The sequence below is a fragment of the Ambystoma mexicanum genome, chromosome 12 (genome assembly GCF_040938575.1).
Source record: "Ambystoma mexicanum isolate Mex_15411 chromosome 12, UKY_AmexF1_1, whole genome shotgun sequence".
NCBI classification, from domain to species: domain Eukaryota; kingdom Metazoa; phylum Chordata; class Amphibia; order Caudata; family Ambystomatidae; genus Ambystoma; species Ambystoma mexicanum.
In genome coordinates, this window is record NC_090936.1 from 187,037,386 (window position 1) to 187,063,118 (window position 25,733).

The following is a 25,733-nucleotide window of genomic DNA, read 5'->3' on the forward strand; positions in this document are numbered from 1 at the left end:
AGCCAATGGAGACATTTCAGGCTGGAGAGATACAATACCTGGGCTTGAGGCCAAGGACAAGTCTTGCAGTCCTGTTCTGGATGAGTTGTAGAGGCAGGAGAGTAGAGGCAGGCAGATTTAAAAAGAGGCTGTTGCAGTAGTGAAGCCTAGAGAGAACCAAAGCTCTGGAAACAGAGAGCTTCTGGGGGAAGGATAGGAAAGCAAGAATGCCTCTGCAGAGGTGCACTTGGTAGTTTGACTTCTTAGAGACCTCAGAGATGTGAGGAGAGAAGAAGAGTTTGGAGTTGAAGATGACCCTGAGGTTCTTAGCCTCACAGGTGGGAGCACAAAGAGGGCCAAGGAAGGCTGGCCAGAGTGTGGCAGGAAAAGAAGGTGCAGGTGTGCCGATGAGGAGGATCTCCTTGTTGAAACTACCATTACCAGGAGGCTTTGGGAAAGGCGAGAAGGTGGTCAAAGTGGTCATACAGGGGTCTTGTAAAATCCTCTTTATAGTCGAAAGTCTTTGACCAACAGATGATTGTGAACTAAGGGAAGTGAATCCTGCATCATAAGAGTTGAATGGAAAAGGCGCGATTGACAAGATTGGCAAGAGTTTACCGGAACGAGGGATGCCGATAAAGAGGGAGCAGAGTCTAAAGTCCTGAAATACAGTGTGTTGACAAGTGTGAACCCAGCCGAGGGATTTCCACAGTGAACTGTACAAAAAGACATTAAGATTTGTGAATGTCACAAAGAAGATTGTGTTGAAATCCATAGTGAACCCGATCGAGCGTAAGCATTGGCAATAGTTTATTTCTTTAGTATAGGCCCTTTTATTTGAAAGCGACACCACTAGGACTGCCTTATTATTGTTTTATTGTTTGATGATTGAAGCTTGCTCCCATCTTAGATTTAGGTTTATATTAGGCATTTTTTTCAACCTACCTATACAGTTTAATAAACTCCCTTGAAATATGATCACTTTTGTCTGTCTTTACTGTTGACACCATGCGTTCCTTATACCACTGTCTACCAAATTTCTCTTTCTTCCCTTGTCCAATGTAGGACACTTCTCACCTATATTTCTTTCTTGCAGCTGAGCAGTCACTGTCTGTTTAATGTCTCCACTCAGCTCTGGTGATATGATATAAGATATGATATGGCATTTATAACATAACGCGCCTGCACACTAGTTTTTCAAGGCACGTGTTTAAGGGTTCTCGCCTTTTGGGTATTTTCTCTCCTCTATTACAGTGTTTTATATTTTGCACTGGAACAACTATAAGCAGGTTACAGTAGGCAAAAATACAAAATAGATTGCAGGAAAAGATTCTCATGCAGGTACTAGTTTTACTGGCTTCAGAGAGATTAAAAGCAGAGTTCTGCCAATGCGTATGCCAACGTATGACCTCTGATTCAACCCAAAGTGGTTCTCTGCAGCAAGAAGGCATATAAATAAAAAGAGCTACTTTCCAAATCTAAGAGAGAAGAAAGCGATAAAAACAAATAAGGTAGCATTCAAAATGTATATCGCAATCGCCAAACCAGGAGTATTTTTAACCTTAATATGTGACATGGGACCCTCAATTTAGTGCTATGACTCCCATGATAATGCACCTTTGACTAAGGTGATAAGAAATGGAAAGGATGCATAATGTAGCATGTTGCGTGTGAAATAAGACTGGTTTCAAAAACAAAGTGACATTTGTTTTGTCACATTTACTTTGCCTGGTGCTACTGTGACCTACCATGCAGAATGGGTAAAATAAAGCCAAAGCCATAGTCATCTTGCGCAACATGTTCCTATGACAATTTATATACTGTACGTTGAGTTTATTATTTTGTGTGTGTTCTCACCAATGCATTTTGTGACGAATCCTGAGGTGTTGTCACTGCTTTAGATGGGGAACCCCCTTTCCATGATGCAAGGGAGTTTAGTCGCTACCCAATAGTTCCCCTCATGGTGGTGATCAGCAGGAGGCTCTCATGAGGATGGAGCACCCCATTGAGAATAGTGACCATTTCTGGGGAAAACAGTATCTCTTTGACCCTCCCACCTGCCCTCAAACCTCCTCCAATTCCAAATTTTCTAATGTCCCTGTGTGTTTTTGTAACACATCCCAGGTAAGAACTATTGGGACAAGGAAGAGGCCAGGAGTAATGAAGATTACTGACAAGAATGAATGCACACGCTCCAGCCTTTCGAGTGACCCTATTGGTCATCTGTCATTCAAAGGCAGAGAGGTAAGAGGATGATGGCGTCTTCGTTTTCGGCATGGCATGGGCCAAGATAGTGGTGAGGTACGCGCAGACCGGCAGAGGAGGCAAGCAGACGGTGTCAGAGAAAGAGAGACACACTTGCAGAAATTCCAGAAGGCAGACCAGAGGAGAGGGAAGTTTCCCGCCGGTGACCAATGTCGCTGGAGTGCAAAGAAAGCCCCGCCGAACTGCAGAGGGGATGCATGGAAGACCAGGAGAGGCTCAGGTGAACCAGCGAAGCTGCCAAAGCTCCTGGGGGACCCGCAAACAACCGGAGGGTGATGGTATTAGGGTGGCTAATTACAGGGTTGAGGAAACCCAGGAGGGGCATAAGGCCCGAAGTGAAGCAAAGAATGAATCTTTATTGGCGCAGAGTAACCAAGTGAAAGGGGTCAGGGACCCATGTTGGCAAAAGCATATCCCGAGCCACAATAAGAAGAGATATGAACTTTGAATTTACAAGTGACACTCACAGACCTTGGCAGGGTAGTAAACCAGGTCTGTGGTTAGAGGAAAAATCAAATAAAGAGAACTGGACATTAACCAAGTGAAGGGGGTCTGGGACCTATGCTGGGGAAGTGCACCATGAACAGTCACAGAGAGAAATACAAAGCTTACATGCACAAGTGACACTCGGAGATCTTGGTAGGAGAGTAAACCAAGGCTGTGGGTGGAAGTGAAGTCGGAGAGAGAAGACCGTGAGAACGAGATCGTTGAGCACCCTACTTAGCAGGAGAGTGAACCAAGGAGGGGTTGTGCTCAGAAAGGTTCAGGGACCCTCAGCACAGCTTGAGAGAGAGAGCCAAGATATGCTTCTTCATCGCAGTACCTGGAAGCCAGGTCTGGTCAGAAAATGTCAGGCACCCACAACACAGTTTGGGAGATAGAATCAAGCGCTTCTTCTTTGTCACAGTCCCTGATAAGTATCTCTTCTTATTGTCTTCTAAGAAAGGGTCGGGGTCCCTCAGCACAGCTTGGGAGAGAGAACCACGCTATTCTTCTTTGTCGCAGTACCAGGAAGCAGAGTCTGCTCAGAAAGGATCAGGGGCTCTCAACAAATCTTGGGTGAGAGAAACATGCTATTCTTCTTCGTCACAGTACCTGGAAGCTGGGTTTGCTCACAAAGGGTCTGGGACCCACAAGATGGCTTGGAAAAGGTGTCCAGTCCATCCTTCCTTATGGCAGGGCCTGGGTGCCAGGACTATCAAGCAAAGATAAGGATGTATCTTGAACATAGAAAATACAAAGACAATTTTGGATTACGCTGGAAAGACTCTGGGGTTACTGAATCAACCCCTTGAGTCATGTGGAACTTTTTTTTGCTTATCTACACCTTTGTGGAACTTTTGTTTTGACTACAAGGCACAGAAGCCACTTTGGATAAAATTGGAAAGATACTGGGGAACGGGAATAAACCCCTTGAGTGTAGTGGAACTTTTCTTTTGTGTTCTATATCATTTTTAGAACTTCTGTTATGAAATATAAAGCTGAGCTGCAGGCAGTCAGCCAAGAGACATTTCCCTTTTCACCTTATGTTGGGGTTATCTTGTGAGGGATAGGTTGGGGTTTGGACACAGGACGGCAAACTTTATTTTGGACATTCTGACACAGTTTCATTAGCTAGTTTTGTTGAGGCAGGGAAACCCCTCTTAGAGGTAGGCGAAGTTATGATTTCCTCCAACTCCCCCCTATTTTTGTTTCTAGTAAAAGACATGGCCAATAAACATATCTTCCTTTGTGTCCGAGTCTAACTCCTACCTACACCCTCACATTTTCTATGAACAAAGCCTTGATACATATTTATACCAACTAATCTGGGAAGATGTGGTCAAGTGTTTAAAAGGCCCATATCCCATCGTTACACCCTAACCAAAATATGTGATCCTTGGCAAATCATTTAATCGCACTGGTGTCTTATCTCGAGTCCCTGTAAGTGATTCCGTTCACAGCTCATATATAGGCCACTATAAATAAAAAAACTCTCTCATGGTTTAATGTCTAGAGAGTTGCTTCATATTTAATAGTGTCATTCACACCATACAGATATTTTCCACTCACCTTACTCGTGGGAACTCGTTGTAATGTACTTCCCAAGGAGCCTCTATGTATCAAAGACTGATGATGCGTTTTTCAGTGCCCTTCTATAAAAGTCGCTTATGTTGGTGGCAATGCATAGGCAGATTAGGATGGTGGCATATATGTTGCCCCACAGGGCCTGGTAAATCTGTATAGAGCTTCAAATACTCTAGTTACTGAAGAGTTTGTGAGAGTCTCTCTTGTGATGTCCATTCACAGTCTCCAGCTCTGTCCCCCCACCAACCGGTTCCAAATAATTTCTACAATATCCTGACTTTCTAAAGCACCCGGTAATGGGGCCCCTCCTGCCATCAACATGTCCTTTAGCCCATACTTCTTGGGAAGCACTTTCAGTAAATACATAGAAGTACTCATTACCAGATAAAGCACAAACACAGACAGTGGGAGAAGTGGGCTGAGCAGAGGAAAGGGAGCGCGGGCTGCAAAAACAAACATTTGGTTTGTTTATATGTATTAGGCATTTGCCAGGCACTGCTATTAAATGCACAGGCACTCACACAATGTGCTCACCTGCTTGCATCAATGGCCAGTTAATACCACCGTGGCTGTACCTGGCAAGTGTATTTCCCATGCCTACACAAAAACCCAAATTGTTTGGCTTGGTCAATGCTTGTTTCACTTGCAGTAGCTCAGAGAGTTTAGAGCTCTGCCTTACTAGATGTAAACGAATCTCACCGTGCGTTCTCTTTAGTAAATCAACCACAAGAGTAGAACTAGGGCCATGGAGACAGACACTGCTGGATTCTGGGCTGTTTGCTAAATACCTAAAACGAGGCTGCCCTGTTTGCTACTGACATGCATTGGAACCGCTGAATCGGCATTGCGTTGTGATTGCCAAGGAATTACCACTTTTATGTTTGTGATTTGTTTCAGAAGAAACAACTGTCAAAATGCTCAAAGCATGTAAGTCAATGTTCTAGTTGCAAAGCAAGGAAATGCCACCAACAATTCCCCAATCTGTCTCACAAACTATTCATATCTCCTATTTACCAGAACTTTTCTTCTCAGTATTTAAACACTGTATAGCCCATTCTAGAATGAAAATCCCCAAATCCCACTAAGGCGTGTGCACCGCATGGGACACACACGCACAGTGCTGCTGCGACACACATATGGGAACGGACCCAAAGCTTGCAGTTGTTGTTTGGTTATTTTCCCACCCATTGACTGACCGTGGCCATGCTAATTACTATGTCCATTGCCTCCCAGTTCCTGCCCTCCTCTCCGCCTCAAAACATTTTTAACATGATTGGCGGCCTGTCACACTACGTGTCACTAAGGTGCGCCTCGCGATCCCAGGCACGCCTTGGTGGTGCAACGCGCGACGGCTTCCAGCCATGTTAAAAAATAACGAAAACTTCCAGTGCGACCTGAGGTGTACCACCATACCGGGTACTGAGCCCAGGGCGCCCAACCATGAGACGGTGAGTTGGGCACCCCGGACGGTCGCCCATGTTGCCCTTGCCTAAAGCCGCCCTGATGACATGTTATTTATGTTTTGTAAAAAGTGTGCACAGACTTCTTTGCATCAGGAAGTGATGGGCCCTCCAAGGGTGGGCTACGGGGAATGTCTCCCATTTTCCCACCTATTAAGAGATCTGTGATCAGGAGCTTTGCAGGATATGGCAAGCAAGAATCTCAGCACACGGCCAGTCTAAGAACATATTTAATAATACGCTGACCTCACAATAATGTTTAATGCTCATGCATACAAAAAAGGTATTGCACTTACCATATATGATTGAACACCTCCTAGGGCCCATATTGTTTCAATGTCTTTACTTAGAGGTGTTGAAGAGGCAAGGTCTAGCACCTCCTGCACATCCTGACAGACATATGCTGCGTGCTTTGGAGTAGACCTAAATAACATTTAGAAAAAGAGAACACAAGTATTTAATGATGACAACAGAAATCAGAGAGGCGTAAGCAAGATGTGTGCTATCATCTAAAGGTAAAAATTGCTAATAACTTTTGACTTGCATGACGGATTTGGCTGTCAAGACTTATCAGACAGGCACGTTTGACTGCCCTTAGAGTCACTGAGAGGGCACTGTGACTAAATGCCCTGTGCTTCAGAATGTGGCACTATATGGGCATTCCTAGGTGGGTATATTGATGAAATCCTCTACCAATGTATTTCACGCTTCGATCTAATGCTATGGAATAGTGCCAACTGTGCATGGCTGTCCCTCTTGGTGTCACTGTTCCTCAGTCTGCATATGCAGTGTGCTGGAGTCCCACATAGCTAAACACCTTTAAGAGAATTACACTTTTTAAATGTGTTCAAACAGTTGTTATGGCTTTCTGGGAATAGGTGAACCCTCCCGCCAGGACAGCTAGAAGCTTCAAAGCAACAGCTTCTAGAAAAGCACTGGGGCAACCAGTGTACTGCTCCTCGTGATTCACCAGCTATTGCCCATGTTGGAGTCGTCCGACTTGTCATCCCTGATGCCCATTTTGGTGCGGGCATATGTTGGAACCCATGAAGGTTCCAAACACCTGTGGCCTTAGTCTCACTGATCATCGACCTTGCCTCCTCCTCAGCTATGTCCCTTTTCTGTGCACTGAGGAATGTGTTTTTCTTGTCCCTTGACCCTTTGAAATGCTCCCCATCCATCCCATTCACTAGCAGAACCTGGAAGCACGAGCCCATCAACCCCATGTCTCCTTTCCTACCTTACTGTGATCCAAATTGTATTTTTAAGAACTGGTTTTCCCTCCACCCCATTCCCCGCTGCCAATCGCCATCTAAATACTTCATCAGCAGAGATGCCCATGCCAGATTTACCATCAATCACCCTGAAAGGAAGCCTGCCAAAGCAGAAACAAATCCCACATCCATGACAAACCCTAGAGACCTAAATCATGGAAAGTTGACCCAGTCTATTCAGTGACATGTGCCACTACTGGCCTCCTATATTTACCATGGATATGCAGCCTGCAATCTGACTTTCAGGCACACTTTTCAAATCTCACTTATCCCCCCTTCCCCCCCGATTCCCAGCCACAGGAATCTAGATACTAGGCGCTGCATGAATGCCATGCACAGCTTCCCAATCAAACATATTCACACAAATGTGAAGATCATTTCACAAGCAAAGCATGCACACCTGGCACCACACGGGTGTATTCCTCAACATCGATAAGACCTTAAACTCATCTGTCACGAATTCCCTCATTGGATGATCACTGTAACTTTGCTTTGCACCTTGAGGCCTGATTGGTAGCTTTTCTATCTCAAGTGGCCCAGAGAACATGTGATTGGTCCTGGAAGGAGGAGGACAGGGATTGACACTTTGCTTGATCGCGCAAACTAGCCAGGGAGGTCCCACCAATGTATAATATTCCTGTGGCATTATGACCATCAAGAAATGTTGGGTTGGCCAAAGCCTTTTTGCTGAATGTCAAACCAGCCTGTCCTGGGTGTGATGTCGGGAATATTGATGGCTGAGGGCCCGACCACAAGTGCAAGCCTGTCAAAGGCCGTGTGCGCTGTGCGTCGCTGCGCACAAATAAACACTTGACCACTCGTTGCAGTGCATAAACCTGGACTGCCGTTCTAACGGCAGTTCCAGTGATGCCTTTATTTTCCGGATGTCACGTGACCCGGAAGTATCCTGGCACGTGACACCAGATTCCTCCCCAACTTGGAGATGTTTGTACAACAATTAACAAAACGTATATTACAGGTGTGGTGCATTCCAAACCTTCTGGACCTCATCTGGGCAGGCTCGTCTGCAGGTAGATTCCGTCCACCACGTATCCTTGGAGGCGGGATGATGGTCTTGGCCGCTCTCTCAGGTGGTTCCGGGGATTTCCCCTCTCGGGATAGTCTGCTACAGGGAACCCGTTGTCATGATGCCTACCTCTAAGGAGCCAGGCCGGGCCCAGCAACCCCAGAGGCAGACATCATTTTCCCCAGGGAAGTTTCAGCGGGCCCAAGTCGGGGCCCTTTGGACTCAGTCCTGGCGCCTTAGGCGCCAGGCTCATAGCGGACCCCAGTCCTGGCGCCTTAGGCGCCAGGCTCATAGAAGAGGATATGTGTTTAAGTGCTTGGGTGCACACTTACCTGATGCAGACCTTGCTGCTTCATCCAGGCCCTCTTGAGGCCTGAATGGGACTACTTAACCTGTAGGACTACTTCACCACCCGGGTGTGGTCGGGGAAGGATACATACCTGATTGGTGGAAGGATACATACCAGGAACTTCTTCCAAGGCTATTTAAACCCCACCCGAACAGCCACACATGCTTCGCGTTGTTCTGCACCTAGCAGCTGGACGCTCACCGTGTCAGCTCCTGCATCCTGACTTCAGCCACGCCTGCCAGCACCCTGGAACACCTGCAAGGGGAGAAAGGAAGAGAATAGGAGAAGAAAAGCCCTTACCTGCTAAATCTGCATCCCGGAGTCATTTCTCCAACGGCCCTGAAAAGGAAGACATCATTTTAAAAGCATTTCGTTTCGATCGCTGCAGTGCTGCATTTTACTCACCTTTGCAAGGCGCTTCCATCTTCAGCAGCGATCTTCCGGATTCAGCTACGCCCCGGCGCCTAGAGGAAAAAAGACAAGAACAAAGGTGAGAGGGAGAAAAGGAATAAGGAAAGCTCAGTTTCCTTTTAAGTCTTACCTGTTGGATTATTCCCACTGCATTTCGGGTCCTGCCGCTTCCTGGCATCTCCGGACCCCGGCCCCTATGGGGAAAAAAGACAAAGACATTGAATGAGCGAATGCAAAGACATTACCTGAGCGCTCATCCAGAACTGTTTCACTTCGGGTCAGCGCCATATCTCCGGCACTCCGAACCCCGGCCCCTAAGGGGAAAAAGACATAAGCATTAGCGCTTGCTGCAATTAGACAACGAACATTATTATTAAGCTTGAACTTTTGAACAGAACTTTTACAGCGCCTTACCTGAACAGTCAAGCTTACCTGAACTCCCATCAATCCTCAATCCAGTGAAGTAACTGGGTTTCAACGCGCCCCTGCATCAGAAGCAGGATGGAGAGCTCATCCTTCCAAACCCTAAGGTGAGGCTTCACGGGGAATCGTGGAGGAGGTATCGTGGCGGGTTGGAAGGGAGTGGGAGGCTTGAGCATTGTTCCAAAGTTGGTAATACTCCCTTTTCCCGCACAGGAGGGTATCCAACGAGCCAGGGAAGCCAGAATAGAGGGGCCCTTCCTGTCCATCTTCAGAGTTCTGCGCCTTCGACGCCGCGCCTCCGTGGGAACCAGGTGAGCGTTACACCCGTGTCTGGTTCTATCTCCTTGCCGGTGGGGTGTCTCTGTTTCTCGTGGTGTATCATAGATTCGGGGTGTCATCTGGTCTTGTGGTGTGCAAGGTGTTGCAGACTCTTCCCTTGCGGCTGTCTGGCTTTCTTCCCACAGCTCGGGTGGTACTTTCCAGAAATGTGATGCGTTCCTCGTCACTGTTTCGCTTCCTCTGGTGGCGGTATTCATGCTGTGGTTTGCGGCACTGACTGTCCAAGGTTGAAAATCAAATCAAAGTTGAGGGACATCTTCTTGGGCGTGGCCCGGTTCTTGACGATGACGGTGTCTCCTGGTGTTAGATCTCGGTGGCTGGCCCGTCGAGTGATGCTCTCTTGTTCATTTCGCCTCGATCTCATGGCGCCTATAGCTGGGATGTCTGGTTTAGGGGCTACCCACTGTGGGTGTATGGGGAGTTCTGCCTGTGTGGGTACCCCAAACATGAGGGCAGCTGGGCTGATTCCTGTAGAGGAGTGTGGGGTCTGCCTATGGGTCCTCAGGAAGCGATAGACTGCCTTCAGCCAGGGATGTCCCCATTCCTTGGCGATGCAGATAACTTTATTGAGTGACCCCATGAACCTTTCAGCGTCGCCGTTTGCTTGTGGCCATCCTGGGGTGATCCGTTTGTGTCTTACGTTTAGATCTTTGAAGAACATGCGCAGCTCTTGGCTGGTGAACGGTGGTCCATTGTCACTCTTGACTTTGATGGGATTCCATGCGTTGCGAAAATCTTTTTCAATGTGAGGATCATTGTCTCTGCTTTGGTGGACGCTACGTGTTCTATGAATTCGTTGATCACAACGAGTAGGTATCCTTCGCCAGCGATTGTGCAGTGGTCCATGCTGACGGCTTCCCATCGCTGGTTGCTTCTTGGGGCGCTGATGATGGGTTCTGGGTGCTCAGCCCTCCGGGAGGCTTGGCAGGCTGCACAGGACTCCACCAGCTCCACTACCCGTTGTTGTATGTTGGGCATCCACATCCTGGATTTTAGGTATGCCGTTGTCTTCACAATGCCCTGATGTCCGCTCTGGGCTAGCTTGAGGGCTCTCTCCTCTAGTGATGCGGGTAGCACAATTCAGTGGCCTTTGAGGAGCACTCCTTCTGCAGCGATTGAGAGCTCGTGGCGGACCCCGAATAGTGCTCGAAGTTTCGTTTGAGCGGATGTGGTGCGTTGGGCCATGGAGGTGAGGAAGTTTTTCCAGTTACCTGACTGGATAGCGTTGGTGGTGTGTGTTAGGATGGTGTTGGCCTCAATCTCGCTTGCTACTTCTTGCAAGGTCAGAGCCCGTGGTCAGGCACAGGCGATTACGTGGCATACGTGTTCATCTGTCTCTGTCGCATGGCGTTGTTCCTGATCTGTGGCAGGCCATGGGTGACGGGCCAGGTAGTCGGCTGGATTGTCTGTTCCTCGTCAGTAGTCCACCTCTATATTGTAGGACTGTAGCATCCATTTTTCGATGCGTGCTGGGGGATGAGGTGTACACAATGTATTTGTTTGCTCACTCTTTTCCGTTTGTCTTTGTCCCTTCTGTCGGGGGATTCGCTGTTGTCACTGTCGTCACTTTCGCTTGTGTCCGGGATCTTTGGGTATCGTCTACGGCTCTCGCTTTTCCTTTCCTGTTTGTCTGATGAGGTGTTTTTCTGGGGGCGAACTTCTTCCAGCGCTCTTGTGTCTGTCGCAGTGTTTGCTCCCTGTCGTTTCTGCTTGGCGGGTTTAGACAGACTGCTGCGTAGTGGTTGAGGCGGTTACATTTCTGGGATGTTGTTCCCCACGCGGGGCAGGACTCTCCTCTGTGCCATGGGCCGCCGCACCATTTGCAGGCATTTTCCCTCCCTTGTGGTGTTTGGGACTTAGAGGTGTTTCCTCTTCGCTCTTGCCTTTCGAGGGTGTTCTGATGTCTTGATATGGCCGCAACGTCTTCCGTTGGCTTTGGGTTGTCAAGTGGAAGTCTTTGGATAGCTTCTTCGATTACTGCTACCTGGTCTTCCGTTTGCTCGCGAAGGCGCGCCATTTCTAGGATGCGGGATAGGCGTACGTTCTTCTCCGAGAGGATGGCCCTTCTTAGTTTTTCGGATGACACGCCGTTTATTATCTGGAGGCGGATGGCAAACTTCATTGGGAAATTCGCAGCCTACCGCCATTTCACGGAGGCGTGCGTGAAATTTGTCAACCGTTTCCTTTTCTCCCTGTCTAGCCATGCAGAAATGAAAACGTTCATGATCTGGGTTGAGGTCTGGTTTAAACATGTTTGTAAGTGTGTTCTTCGCAGCATCATAATTGTTTGCGTCTCCGTGGTCTTGGATAGCGTTAAACAGGCGCAGGGCTACTGATCCGATGTTGAGCAGGAGAAAAGTGCGTTTCTTCCTCGCTACCGTGATTTCTCTTGTGTCGAGGTGCATTTCAAATTGTTGTAGCCAGATCTCCCAGCGAATGGCTGCTCCTGTGGTGAATGGGTCGAAAGGTGGCATGAGTGTGGTGAGCGCTGGGTCGGGGTGATCTGTGGTGATCCTGGTTGACAAGCTTGTGTTGGCCCTAGAGGGGCTTGTCTCCCTACTGGACATGTTGTGATTTTCGGGGTGAGGAGAGGGGCACAGTTAGAGTGCGTGCTTATTTGACTACACTCACCGGTGTCCTGAGACTGGTGCCTGGATGCATGAGTCGTGGCCTTAGCTTGTATCGTGGCCTTAGCTTGTAGTGCTGTTCTCCGTTATCCTGGAGGTCTTCTAATATATATATTCCATATATGAGGTCTGGATTGTGGCTACCTGATGTTGTCCTTTTCTTTTACTTGGATTGAGTGTCCAAAAATGAAGAGGAACGTATTCCAGTTTTTGCTTCTTTGCGTGAGCAAAGCGAGGCTTTGTTTCCTTGAGTGATGATTCACTGTGTGTACAGAATGTTGGGGGGCTGAAAGCAGGTTTCCTTGAGCAATGATTCACTGTGTACACAGAACGTTGGGGGGCTGAAAGGGAGGCTTTCTTTGCTTCCTTGAGCAATGATTCACCATGTATACAGAACGTTGGGGGCTGAAAACAAGGCTTTGTTTCCTTGAGTGATGATTCACCGTGTACACAGAACGTTGGGGGTGTGAGAGTGAGGCTCTGCTTGCAGTGCTGCAACACACAAGATGCTGAATAGGCCACTCACTCTCCCCTTGCTGCACAGGGCTCATTTATTTCCTTCATCGCCAGTGTGATGTCGGGCATATTGATGGCTGAGTGCCCGACCGCAAGTGTAAGCCTGTCAAAGGCCGTGTGCGCTGTGCGTCGCTGTGCACAAATAAACACTCGACCACTCGTTGCAGTGCATAAACCCGGACTGACGTTCTAATGGCAGTTCCGGTGATGCCTTTATTTTCCGGATGTCACGTGACCCGGAAGTATCCTGGCATGTGACACCACACTGGGGACTGTGGGTCTACTCCCTAGCTTCTCACAAGCATGGACCATCTTATCAGAGAAGTCCGCCCCACTTAGTGGGAAGGCAAGATGAATCTCAGGCTAAAAGAGCTAAAGATGGGGTCTTGACCTCCTTTTGTACTCTGTTCTTGAGCAGGCAATCACAAGCCAATTTTTCTTGGTCAGCCCTTTCTGAGCAAATTTTGTTGAGGAATTCCCCCAACCCCTGTCTGTGAAACCTTACCTTCAGGATTTGGTCTTGCTTGGACAGTGATATATTCGACCACTATGACAAACATTTCCAGGGCCACCTTTGATTCCCAGCCCAACCCCTAGCCCTACCATATACATCTTCCCATCTGTACTCCTTCACCCTTTCCAGAGAATCATATCTTTGCCACCTCCTATCCAGGGATCAAAGCAAGGGTACACGCGGGTAACGGAGTCCAACCACTTTATTCAGAGGCTGGACTCAGTCCCCCCACTCCCCCAGCTAAAAGAGAAACATTGGTTGTCCTCTTTGAAATTATGAATTAAAGCCAACCTCAGGGATCAAACTTGCAGTCGTCAGGTTTGCAGGCCACACACTTCACCACTGCACTATGTAACGTGATAAATAAACAACTAAAGGTGAAATATCCCATTTCGGTACTGCAAGTCCCAGGGAAATCAAATGTATGGTTCTTGGAGTTTAAAACATTCACACCTTTTACCGTTTTCAAAAAACACTATTATAATCAAATATCCTCTCTTGGTTTTGTGTGTGTGTTGATTTTATGAAAGGCAAATGCCATTCGTCCTGTGCAACTTGGGTGGGTATGCAAAGCCAATTTAATGAAATGTGCATATTTCACCTTGATGTGCTAATTAGTTTATGAGTCCCCCAACTTTAATTTTTAGGACTTGACCCCTGCTCCTATCCCTTCAACAGCTCGCTCCCATATGGATTACCACATGGCTGCCATGATCAAAAACATGCACCACTCTGCTCCCTCTGACTCCTCCAGCTCCTTAATTCCTCTCACTTCTGGTTCTCTGTGCTCTCCATTCAATCATGCCATTGTCACAGTGCATTTAGAAAATCCAGATCTGGATCACTCTATGTTCAAGAACTACAAACCTACATCTAAGCTCACCTTGCCCCTGTACAATTGTTATATAAAATATACCAGCGATCCCTGAAAAAACTCAAGAAGAGAAGAGTAAATACTTTGGCAAAACACTAGGAACATTTCCTCGTTAATTGTCATTAATGTAACTATGATTTCTCATTTTCAAGCATCTTCTATTGTGAATGCCAGCCCATATAGCAAAAAGTAAATTGTGTCTACTTGTTACGCAAAAGACATGTTCACATGTAATGACACATATATCAGTAGCTGCAAAGATGGCTCAGCTGGTTAAACGCACATTGCTGTGATCTGTGTTTGAACTGCAGGTTGCAGGTGCAAATTCCGGCAAGGTCAACTCAGCCTTTCATCCTTCCGGGGTCGATAAATGAGTATCAATTTCGATTGGGTAATAATAGTAATGTATGTGAATGTGTCTTATTTAGCTATATTGGTTCAAAACAACACATTAAAAACATATCACTTTAAAGTGCAATTCATGCTAATTTAACATTTCATTTTGTACAGAGATAATTAATAAATTTCGACCAACAAATAAAGTGCAAAGTGCAAACCTGAATTCCTGTACTGTTCCAAAATTACTAAGTGCAAATTGAAACCCTCCCCACCCCCAGAGTTCCCCAGTCCCCTTACTGGATGATGCAAAGGTGACTTCCTCCCACAACTTGTCTGTACGTTTTTTATTACCCGTAAAAATCTCAAGATCCCTGTGGCCCATTGTTACCTGAAACTGATCACACGTACCACCCATGGCATGGAAATAGTGATAACGCCCTTGGTGATGGGTCATGATGGCCAGTAACAGCAACCCTTGGTGATGAAATCTCCTTTGTTCCTGAATAGTGCTCATCTCTGCTTAGTGTGTTTGCTATTTTATACTATTTCCTACCCTTGCACAGCACGCTGCTGCTTCTTAACAAGGTCTCAACACATACATACATAAAGACAGCCTGGCATGGCTTCATGTAGAAAGCCACATGCTGGAAACCAAGCTCTGGGATGGGTGCCAAGCACGAGAGTTTATGTTTTTGCACATGTATGTCTCATTCTTGGTCACTGAATCTGGTAGATTGACTATAGCTAGCATAAGCACATTTAGGCGAAGGTAATCTGGATATCAGTGGTAACACTGATGGAAATGACATCCAACAGAGTGCCTTGGTGGCATCAATCACACATTAAACATACAGTGGGAGAGTGGACCAATGTGGGATCGAACATGTCGTGTTATGATGACCTGGGGCCAGATTACAGAAATGTTGCACTGGTGCCAGTGCAAAGTTTGCACGGTATTAGCACTAGTGCAACGTTTGCCCTATTTTTAAAAACACTGGGACACATTAATAAACCATTGCCCTTCGACATGTGCAGTTTGGCATATTAAAAGCACCAGGGCAAAAATTGTCCTAGTGCTAAGAAGATACATTTTTGAATCAGTTAAAATGCATCTTTTTTCACTTGGGCCATTTTATGCACTGGTGCTTTTAATATACCAAACTGCACTTGTCGAGGTGCAATGTTTTTTTTTAATGTGTCCCAGTGTTTTTAAAAATAGGGCAAACTTTGCCCTAGTGCTAATACTGTGCAAACTTTGCACTTGCACCAGTGCAAAGTTTCTGTAATCTGGACACAGACGTCTACTGAAATGAGGCATGCAAATACACACTAAGAATTCATGGGGTGGAGCAGTGAGTCTTGGTTGACAGTGTCAATGGCTTCCAACCAATCTAATAGCATCAGATCTCCCCCAGTGGGACCCTCAAGGTTGATCCTTAGATCACGAGGGATGGAAATGGATGCCGACTCAGGGAGAGTGCAAATCTGCATTTGATGGTGCAGAACTATAATGGACTCCCCAAATTGCTTTACTCCGCATTAACTGCACACTTCAGCAGCTTGGAGAAATATAATGAGCAGGCAACTGAATTGTGTGGGCAGAAGGACTGCACCCTTTCATTTAAACCCTGACTGGGCACTCCAGGGTGATGAAACACTGCAATTCAAGTTGCATTACAGTGAGTATTTCTCTGACCCCCTGTAGTGAAATTTAAGTTGACATACATTATGCTACTATTGCATTTACATACAGTCTTGGTAAATGAACAGATTTATGGCCCTGCCATTCTGTGCTGTGTTGCACATGGCTCAAGGGCTCAGAGTGGCAAAAAGTCCAGCCTTGCCACTGATGTATGTGCTCAAATGGAGCGGGGTGGCAGTGCTCTGAAGGAAGGCACTCAGTGCTGGGGCACATTCCTCTTTTATCAAGAAGCGGAAGCCCAGCACTGTGTGACCCCTATGGCAGGCTTGGGCATGCATTACATGGTAAACAAGAAGGGAAGATTAGTGGTGCACACCTAGTAAATATAAATGAAAACTTCAATCAGTAGAAGACAGTCCAGCAAATGCTGGTTCAAAGGTTTGAAGGTGCGGGGGAGGAAAACAGGCCTTGGCACAAAGCCTAAATCAGTCAAGAAAAAGGAAAGAGGACCCAAAAGAATTGGGGCCCTCCCGTCCCCTGCACACTTATTCCAGATGCCACAAAAGGCGTTCAAACAAATAGGCATATCAATGTTATGTAGATTTGAAAGTTACAATTTATTTGACCATTCTACACAATGACCCTGATCTCTTGAAACTATTTCCCAAAGCGCCTATGATGGCCTTTGAGTACTAGAAAGAAAGGTACTTTCCCTTGCCTTAATTGTACGAAATGTAATAACCTGCCTCTCTACCGGTGTTATCTATTCAAATGTCCTTGCGGAAAACTATACATAAGTCAAACAACGAGACCGGTGAAAGAAAGATGGTCTGAACACAAGTCTACCATCAGGTGCAAGAACCTGAGGTCCCCAGTGGCAAGTCACTTTATCGAACACCAACACACGATTGCACAAATTAAATTCCAAGTGGTAGAAATTGTGAAACGACCTCATAGGGGTGGTAACTTCCAATCTCTCCTATCTCAACGAGAGAAATACTGGATCCATACATTGGATACCCTACAACATAAGGGTTTGAATGAAGAATTCTCCTTGAGTTGCTTTCTATGTAACAATGCCACATGCAATGATGTGATATACCACCCTACTTTGAATGGTGGTATGCTTTACCTTACTAACTCTGCCTTTTGCTAGTTGCTGTTGTTTTTTTTAATAAATGCGATCATGATTATTTCTATGAGATCAAAATACAATCTATGATCAACTTGTATGTATACAGAAAAACATTTTTTAATGATTTTTTTTTGTGTAATTACTTGTATCATCATGTTTTCCCAAGTTCGTTACTTTTCAACTGGATACCAGGGTGTAAGCAGAATCACACTGCACACTGTTTACTGGAAAGATCTGTATCCAGCATCCTTGTATTGTCTGTATTTTACAGCTCATAAAATGTTTGTACCATCTCTCTAAAGTATGCCTGTACTTGAACACACATATTTATCACAGATATATCTGTCTAATGCTCTGTCCTTGCTCTTTATAGACATAATCAGACGTACTTTGATGTCTCTGTTCCTGTGCAATGTATTTCTCCCTATGGGTGACCGCATAAGTTAATTACTTTGTCAATCTTCTAATATTGTCGACATACTGTAAATCTGATGTTTGATATACAGAGCGGTAGGATACGATGCAGTGGTTCATAGCAAGCCATTAAGCCCCCTGATATCACGAATTATAATCACATCAACTCTCACCCCTCCTCTCTTTCTCCATACCTATTGGTTTTTCACCATGTTCCCATTGATCTTTATCTCCCTGTGGGCACCTTGCTCCCACATTAATAACATTGCATTGATTTTTATTCGAGCACCACAGGGACTCCTTTATCCCTTTAATATGTCCCTCTATCTCTCTTCGTATGCTTGATACAGCATCCAGACCCTCTCATGGGTCATATACCTCGTTCTATTTTTTCTTGTTTTTTTGTGGGCATTTTGCTCCCATATACATTACATTTTTAATTGAAGACTACAGGGATATTTTTATCCCTTCAGCATTTCCTTTTTACCGCGTATGCTTGGAAGCACATTGAGACCCTGTCCCCTCGGGCTAGTTTACACTTTCACCATTCAAAGATGGAGGCCATTTCTACACACATCAGCTTTAGCGCCGTCATTGATGTCTATGCCCTTATTCTTTTACTTACATGGCGGCTTTAATCTAGCGTGCATTGTTTCCCAGGTAACGACCACGCTATGACTCTGTCCGCCGCTCTTTTCCTTCCAATACCGTGCCCCACGGCTGTTCAAGGTAAGTGATTGCAGTCTCCCTGAACTCCGCACGCAGTATTTATACATTTTACGACCCACTTAGCCACTCTATTTCTGGCAACATCTAGGTGACATCCGCTTCAGGTTGCAGCAGACCCCCTGCATTTAAACTCTTAACCCGCCCGGCTACCGAAGTACACGCAGACGCCGCAGTCTCCAAGGCAACGCCTTTACGAGATGACTTCTTGATATTAGAAGCCTTTACAACAGAGGTAATTCAGCAATACAGTTTCTAACATTTGACCTATCATATTATTACCATTGTTATTCCCTGACTTGGTGTCTTTATGCACACAGACTCGTGTGGATCCATGAGTTAAAGCTATTATGCCGCACCAGAGATACGCTATCTTGGTCAAGAGTCTGTTCTAATCCGATCCTCCACAGGATTTCTAGACCATTTCCTCCTCACATCCCCGTGATGAGGTAATGGATGCTCTTTCTGAATGGTTTCCCCTGGTACTATACTTGTGTTTTATATATGAATACCATGCTAATCCATGGTGCCTGGGCTTCTGATATTTTTATGGCATCTTCTTTAAACATAATTGATCGACAGAGAATTAGAATTGGGGAATACATTTCTGGCTTAATCTTATTTTTGGTTCAAACATTTGGGTTGCCCCATTCGGCAATGCCTGCCTCCTTCTTGTTTACTTTGTGATACTATACCATCTTCGCACAACCTTCCCTGTCCTGGGAGTTCTTGCTTTCTTGGTACCTCGTCCGCACGCACGGACATCCTCAGCATATAGGCATGGACCATTTGAGCGTTCAGCTGTGAGTTTTACATTCTCTCTACCCCGCTTACTATCCCCCTGACCTCTTCTTATCTCACTTTATTCTTGCACTTATCCCTCTCGATACCTAGACACAATCACTTGCTGAGGACTCCACAACAAACCTTATCACTTTGATTTTATAGTTTGTATATCACTTCCCAGGTGAACCTTTAGACATCTTCACCTTACAAACGGATTAATGTTTAATTGCACCATTTCTATCACTCTTGAGTCTCTGTCACCAAGACTGGGTGCTCTGCTTCCGTGGTCATGACTCCCACACGAGTAGACATCCTGATATCACTGGATACACTTTGCTCCACACTGTGGCTTAATCGCTCTGCTCTCCACCATCGACTGAGCATCCTATTATCTACACTGTTGGAATATCGACTTACTGACATTGAAATGTATATTATTTTCTCTGTTTCCTTGAATTGTTAAAAACAGTCCAATTAGGCCCTTTGAAGAAGAGGAAACCCTCGAAACGCGTCGGCTACTTCACAATTGGACACCGCTTTTTGAATCATTTGTTGCTTCTACGCATTGCAATTTGTTACTTGTAACACATTTTTCATTTTAATTGTAAGTGCCTCTGGGCACTTTTTTTCCCATGTCAAATAAATTGTAACTTTCAAATTTACATAACATTGATATGCCTATTTGTTTGAACGCCTTTTGTGGCATCTGTAATTAGTGTGCAGGGGACGGGAGGGCCCCAATTCTTTTGGGTCCTCTTTCCTTTTTCTTCATTCATTACATGGTGCCAGGGCCCAGAGTGGCACCCAAGGACCAAGGCCACCAGCAAGCAGTGTGTGCGTGTGAGCGAGCACATGCGTGAGTGTAGTGGATACTCATGGGTGTCTGGAGTGTATGTTTCAGGGACCCATGGCACAAATACATGTTTGATGGAGAACTATTTAGGACACTAGGAAAGTGGAGAGGGGCAATGACCTGGGGATTTAATGGGGCAATATATGAAGGTGGCATGGGGAAATCCTGGGAGCAGTGAGAGAGACATGAGCAATGTGAGTGGCAATAAAGAGTGGCATGAGGCCATCCTGCACCTAATAAAAGCGTCATTGAAATGGTTTGGGTATAATGGGAGTGTCATGAAGCAATGAACGAGGCATTGGGAAATGCAGCATGCACAGTAAAGGTCAAGGGGTCATGCGGCAATGTTCTGCAAAATAAAATGAAAGTTGCTATTTACCCCACCCCACCGTGGCATGGGCTCGTCATATCACTGTGCCTATTAAATGCCGACAGGAGACCCTTTGTTTACTTACTAGAATCCTTAGTTATCCCTATCAAATTCTCTGCTACTGACTCACAATTACTAAGTAAGGAGACTCCAAAGAACCAGCTGACTGAGTGCTTCCACTTAAGTCAAGAATGCATGAGAAGCAGCTTCCTGTGCGTGAATCCTACAGAAGTCCTGATCTGTGGATCGGAAAAGATACAGGGTGTATCATTACTGTGCCACCCCCTCCGCCCCCCCCCCCCCCAAGTATGGCTAGCCCCACCCATCGCCCCAGAAACAGAAACCTGGGAGTAGGCTTTGATTTCAACCTCTCATTCGGACCCCATATAAGGGCAATGCACAAAAGCAAACATTACTACCTAAATAAAACGAACCACAGCCTCCTTTTTCTAGCTTTCACCATAGAATACAGATGCTCCAGTTTCTAGGCATGTCTAGATATGACTACTGAAATAGTCTGTACATGGACAACCCCCCCCCCCAACCGCACACTGCACCTTCACACTACACATGATAGAGAACGGTAGAGCCCTGAGGATCCGCAAAAGGAGCAAGCATGCCCCTGATGGTCTTCAGAGCCTTATCTGCTTCCAAGAGAAACAAAGAGTGGAACCCAATTCCTCTGTACAGCACACATGGTGATATGGCACTCTGGCCGAAACAGTCTCATTGAAGCACTAGCCTGCGATTGTCCAACAACATACCTTAGGCCAGCCAACACCGGTTCACTCCTGCAACCCAAATACAACTTCAAAGGGGGAAGGAGGATTCAAGAAAGGATTTATCAGACCAACAGCTTGGTCCATCCTACCTCCATAAGACTCCAATGCAACTACAACAGCTTAAGGAAAAACTTGAATAATTGCCCTCAGTTCAATCCAAACCTTCCTGTTTCGAGCCCTTTCCTCAGAAATGTCCCCCTCTGACACAGGTTTCCACCAGGATATGGAATCAATTAGAATGGTCTCCCAACCTCTCCTCCTCCTTGGCCTTGGACTGGAAGACCTGCATGATTTCAAAGGACTCTACAATTGGACAAAATTCAGTTTCCACCACCCCGCAACCCTAAATGGCCATCTTCATCCTACACTTCCCCCTCCATTCTTGAGCACATGGCCTTTGGACTTGCAACCCTGAATACTGCGGCCTTCTGGCCTGCATTGAATGTCATGTTCATCTCGCTTCTTCCATTCCCCTTTTGCATGTTGCAATTTTGTGGCAATGTGGCAGGGGATGGTACTGGGGCAATGTAAAAGTTCCATGACAAAATGTCCCGGGACAACAGGAAGGGAGTTGTTTAGGAAGAGAGCTTTTTTAAAATATTGCAAATGTTCTGGAAGTTGAGTTGTTTGTCAGAAACACACACCATTGTCGAAGCTTCACAGCTGGGACCCTCAACATTTGACCCTCCTGATGTTTTTGAGTTCAAATTCCATCCGCCTTACCCAGCATAGTCAATGGTGAGGGATCATGGAAGCTGAAGTCCAAAACATGTGGAGAGTCGCAGGTTGCAGCCTCTGCTTTTCAGAATTAGTTAAGGACTCAAAGGCAGGTAGGAAGGCTCAATCTACTAACCACCTCCCTGATGCCTGCACGTCACAGGTTTAAATCTCAGCTATATTTGAACTCAGTTGCCCCACTTAGAAAATCGATTTTAGGCATTGTATTTTGTTGAATTGTGACCCACTTGTGACCTGGCACTAGTCGCACGATCCCCCTGTCATTTCTGTCACATACCAGCGGCACACACCAGCTGCACACACACAGCCACTCTCCACTATCAACGATGGCCAAGAGTGCACCTCCCAATCATAGCATAGTTCACTCCGCTCAGCCAGCCTAACAGCCACCCTTACAGCTCTCACTATAATGGCCTCTACGCCTCCCCACATATTCCCAGCACACCTCACCCAGCGCCCGGTACTAAATTCACATGTCGCAGCACCAGACTACAACATCACACAGTCTCGGCCACCTAGCCTAGCCACCAGACTCCGCAATTTCAGAAATCGAACACATCCTAGGTATTTACTCTGCTCACCCACACCCATCACAACTAGAAACACCAGATTAGGCACCCACACTGCACCACTACCCCATGCTAAGATGAGTATAGGCACTGCCCCTCTCCCCCACCACCCCAACATGCCTCTACATTACTTCTCACTAAGACCCTCACTACCACACACCACAACAAGCACACTTCAGCCCATACTAGTACAAACAAAAACATCAAAGGCACACAACACCCACCTCTTAAATGTGCACTATTGAACGTACGCTCCCTACCTGCACATGCCCTCGAGATAAATGATCTACTATCCACACTTAATCTGGACTTACTTTGCATCACCGAATCCTGGCTCAATGATGCCTCCTGCCCAGCCATCGCACTAGCCCTACCCACAGGCTACACCATCCTTAAGCAAGATATATGTGATAAGATTGGAGGGGGAGTCACCCTTATCCACAAAGGCTCACTATCCATTAGATTAGCACACCATAGTACATGGGGTGGTAATGCTGATATCCCATCAGCCAAGTTTACGCTCTCCCCCAATAATCTAATCAACATCCACATCCTATACAGATCTCCCGGACTCCCACCTGACTTCCAAGAGCACCTCTCCCATCGACTCAGCAACAACATTAAAAAGTCCTCCAAAATCCTTCTATTAGGAGACTTAAATTTGGGATACAGTGATCCTAAGGATAAATCCGCCGCAACCCTAGCTAAAGAACTTGCAGACTTAGGTTTCTCCCAAGTCCTCACCCCCCCACTCACTCCAAAGGCCGCACCCTTGGCTGGGTCATGGATCACAACTGTGCATCCAACATTACTGTTATAAAGCTCAGTCCAGGCAGCTTAAGGTTACTTCTTAAGTTTACTTCAGTTCTTATGTTACAGTTACAGTTCCAAGATTAAGACATAAGCAAATAGGAGAAAGAAAGACTAAGGCAAAGACACCGGCACCCATCACCCAGGAAGGGAGGGCTCAACTGACACAATATAGAACTCTCATCACAGCATTCTCCCACTCATGCATCAACATTCCACATGCACTCTGGTGACATCATAAATCACATGACGGACCACATCAGACTAACCAAGCACATCACAACACATCTTCCCCCTTACAAAACACACTTGCAACAAAAGCTTCACAACACATCTCCCTCCTATCAGACATTCTCACAAAAGCACGACGCACATCTCATCCAGACCCAAGAGCAATGGAGGTTTCACTTGAAAAGCCCACAACTATGCAATTTCAGAACTCCGCCTATCATTCTTAAACACCATCAATAACAGCACTAATCACCTCCCATCCACCCCTGCCACGAGCAGACTCTAGTCTCCCACACTAGACACAAACCAGCCCAGATCCAAGGCTATACCTAACCCACAATACCATAACCATCACTAAATAACTTTGGTCCTCCTGCTCGCCCCCGCCACATGCGAGCCTTCAGGCTGCCACCCTGAAGCACCTACTTGTCACCCCGACGCAATACTAGTCATCAGGATGACAACGAAATCACCATAGACAGATAAGAGGTTCAGTAAAATTCTACAGCTCACTAACACACAACCAGCAACAGGCATGCCTCAGAAATACACAAGCATATACATATATATATATAGGCGGACCAAGCCAATCAAGCAAACCTGACCATACCATACAAGTCAGTGCCATAGCCTCAAACACCGCCCTTCAATGGACTGACCACACATGCATCGGATTCCTCATGCCCACCAAACCTAAACCTAAGACTCTCACCCACGCACCACCTGCCACAATAAGAAGTTCTAAAAAACTCAACGGAGACAACTTGCTTCCCCACCTTAAAAGCCCCTGCCTAGCACCACCTTTCTCTCAGAACCCAAATATACTATCAGCTATCTTCAATGATACTCTCACCAATGCCATAAACTCTATAGCCCCACTTGAAAGCAAGAAGGAAAAAAAACATTTCACTGCAACTCTTGGTTCTCGGAAGAACTCCAAACCCTCCGAGATCAAAAGCATCAGTCGCTTAAAAACTGGCAAACGGATCCGAGTGATCTAAATAAGAGCCTCTTCAAACAAATAGCCCTCCAATATAAAAAAGCCATTTTAGCAGCAAAATCCAACTCCTTCAATGATAGGATCTCAAAGGCCAACTCCCAAGCGAAAGAACTATTCGCAATCTTTAATGAATTAGTCACTCCTCCAGCTACCGCTGACGAGATAACTAAAGACAAAGCCTGGTGTGCCAGCATTCAGTCCGCCATGCTCAACAAAATAAAACTCCTCCAGAACAAAATCCCAAACCACTGCAAAGCCCTCCCAAACCAAAAAACCAACCACCCTACACAAGACAAGCGTAGTAATCTCAATCACGCTCAATTCTCCTTCAGAGACTTCACTGAACCTGAGGTCCTTAATCTCATCATAAACCTCAAACCATCCCTCTGCAAAGCAGACATTTGCCCTCCCAAAATCATCAAGGAATGCGCCAATGACCTAGCACCCCTGATTACTGCCTTCATTAACGCATCTTTCCAAACAGGAACTGTCCCAAACAATCTCAAGGAAGCCTGGGTGCAGCCACTTCTAAAAAAAAGGCCACACTTGACACAGCGCAACCCAACAACTACAGACCAATAACGACAGTCCTGTTCCTCCTAAAAATCCTGGACAAAGCAGCTCACATCCAGATCCAATCATACATAGAAGCTAACTCCATACTAGGCAAAAGACAATCTGGCTTCCGTGTCAGGCATGGAACAGAATCCGCCTTATTAGACCTAAAAAATCAAATCTCACAGATCATGGACATAGGCAAACCTGCCTTGCTCCTCCTTCTCGATCTATCAGCTGATTTTGACCTGGTAGATCACCAAACACTCACCACCCACTTCACCCATGCAGCCCATTTCTCTAATCAAGCAGCATCCTGGATCACTTTCTTCCTTGAAGGAAGAGCCATGAAGGTCTACTCCGACACAGCTAACGAAGATCCTACCACTATAAACTGTGGTGTCCCCCAAGGATCTTGTACAGCCCCCACCCTCTATAACCTCTTCACAAAACCCCTCTTCGACCTACTTGACTCCATGGGTGTTGCATATACAAACTATGCAGACGACACTCAAGTACTTCTACCCCTATCTGGACTCTATCACCAAGGCGCCACGGCCCTTCACAACATCTATGCCACTATCCAAGCTTGGATGGCAATCAATGGCGTCTGTCTTAATGGGGAGAAGACTGAAATTCTCATCCTGGGCCAGACAAA

At 46.1% G+C, this 25,733-nt stretch overlaps 1 protein-coding gene across 1 annotated transcript in view; it reads right to left on the minus strand.

Annotated features, from left to right (window-relative positions):
* The window catches only part of LOC138513428 (dihydrofolate reductase-like), a 427,393-nt gene that overhangs the window by 121,863 nt on the left and 279,797 nt on the right, over positions 1-25,733 (minus strand). Inside the window, exon 5 of the mRNA XM_069628273.1 lies at positions 6,068-6,194. Coding sequence (XP_069484374.1) covers positions 6,068-6,194 — 127 coding nt within the window. The remainder of the gene's footprint in view (positions 1-6,067; positions 6,195-25,733) is intronic.